This window comes from Triticum dicoccoides, chromosome 7B (assembly GCF_002162155.2).
Source record: "Triticum dicoccoides isolate Atlit2015 ecotype Zavitan chromosome 7B, WEW_v2.0, whole genome shotgun sequence".
In the NCBI taxonomy this organism is placed as follows: Eukaryota; Viridiplantae; Streptophyta; class Magnoliopsida; order Poales; family Poaceae; genus Triticum; species Triticum dicoccoides.
This window is the reverse complement of record NC_041393.1, coordinates 541,521,654-541,523,073: the sequence shown is the minus strand read 5'-3', so window position 1 is coordinate 541,523,073 and position 1,420 is coordinate 541,521,654. Positions and strand designations below refer to the sequence as shown.

The 1,420-nt window shown below is 59.4% G+C and overlaps 1 protein-coding gene across 1 annotated transcript; it reads left to right on the top strand.

The window, feature by feature from the left end:
• Positions 1–258: 258 nt before the first annotated feature.
• On the top strand, positions 259–1,035 carry LOC119338914 (protein GLUTAMINE DUMPER 6-like). The gene has a single exon (XM_037611125.1). It carries the CDS (start codon positions 383–385, stop codon positions 764–766), a length of 384 nt encoding a protein of 127 aa, XP_037467022.1. The 5' UTR covers positions 259–382; the 3' UTR covers positions 767–1,035.
• Positions 1,036–1,420: the final 385 nt, after the last annotated feature.

The window sequence follows — 1,420 nt, the reverse complement described above, 5'->3', positions numbered from 1 at the left end:
AACCAAGCGGCTGCAGTAGACGTTACTGTGCATGCAGCTGCAGCAACAGAAAAGAGACCGCCAAACCCAACCAAACGAAACCCAGCAGTAGCACCTGGGGGAGGCAGAGCAGAGCTGGCAAGCAAAGCAAAGCTCCGTCGCGCCGCGCCGAGCCGAGCGGTTTCTTTTCCCCGCTCTCTCTCTCTCTCTCACCCCCCCTCCCGCGCGCCACCTATAAATACCGCCTCCCTTCCCTCTCCTCTCGGCCACTCAGTCAGACGTCACAGCCACAGAGAACAAGCGAGAAACCACTCTGCACTGCACGCACGCACGCCCACACACACACAGAGGAAGAGGAAGAGAGAGAGGGGGGGATCGACATCCGTGTGATTCATCCTTCCTCATGAGGCCGATCAGAGAAGGCGAGGCGCTGGTGGGAGTCGCCGGGGCTCCGGCAGCGGCGGCCGGCCACGGCGCGCACCCGGGGCTGTGGAGGACGCCCACGCCGTACCTCTTCCTCGGCTTCGCGCTCATGATGGGGCTCATCGCCGTGGCGCTGCTCGTGCTCGTCTGCACGCGCCGCAAGCCGTCGGGCTCGTCGCGGCGGGGGACCGCCGGCGAGGAGGCGTCTGCGCGCGGGATGGCGCCGCTCGACCGGGAGCCCAAGGTCGTCGTCATCATGGCCGGCGACGACATGCCGTCCTTCCTCGCCAGCGCCAGGCCGTTCGCGGTCCCCGCCGTGAACGCCGCCGAAGCCGGCGAGCAGCGGCAGGTGGACGCGGCGTAGGCGCGACGCCCGCCCGCCCGCCCGTGTAACCGCGGGACCAATTTTGGCCTCTAGGATTTTCCCTGCGTGATCTGTCCGTAGAATCTACAACTACTCAATTAGCAGAGAAGATAGAGCTGTAGTGGTTTGCGTTTCTTGGTGAGGTGAGGTGAGCGGCGCGCATGGCGTGAGCGCGCCGGCGGCATATGTTGAGATCTGTGAAAGCGAATGGAATTTTGGCTTGCATCTTCATTCAATAAATGCACGATGCTTGCTTGGTTGCTCTCCAATTCGATTTCCACTTGAAATTTCGGCGCTTTTCGTTTGGGTGCGCGGTAGTATAAAATACTCGCCCGCCGTCGTCATTCTGGGAGACCGTCTCTCTTGGAAGTTTCACCGTGAGTCATCCAGCATTAACCGCTCTCCCATCCTGATCGATCGTGTTTGGTCTGCTAGAGTAAAAAGTTTGTGCGAAGTGACGGGGCAACCAGCTGCCTGGCCGGCTGGTTAAGTGCATGTTGAAACGTACACAGTGAACTTCGATTGCTTGTCCATGTTGAAACGTACACGGTACACAGTGAAAACGAGCAAAAGTATAGTAGGATTACATGGGGTGCATGCATCCATTGTGTGGTCTTCAAACGCGAGCACACAGACTAGAAAACAAAAATAGGG

Bases quoted from the DNA above. Each gene is read 5' to 3' on its own strand.
- LOC119338914 (XM_037611125.1), top strand. From the start codon at position 383: ATGAGGCCGATCAGAGAAGGCGAGGCGCTGGTGGGAGTCGCCGGGGCT.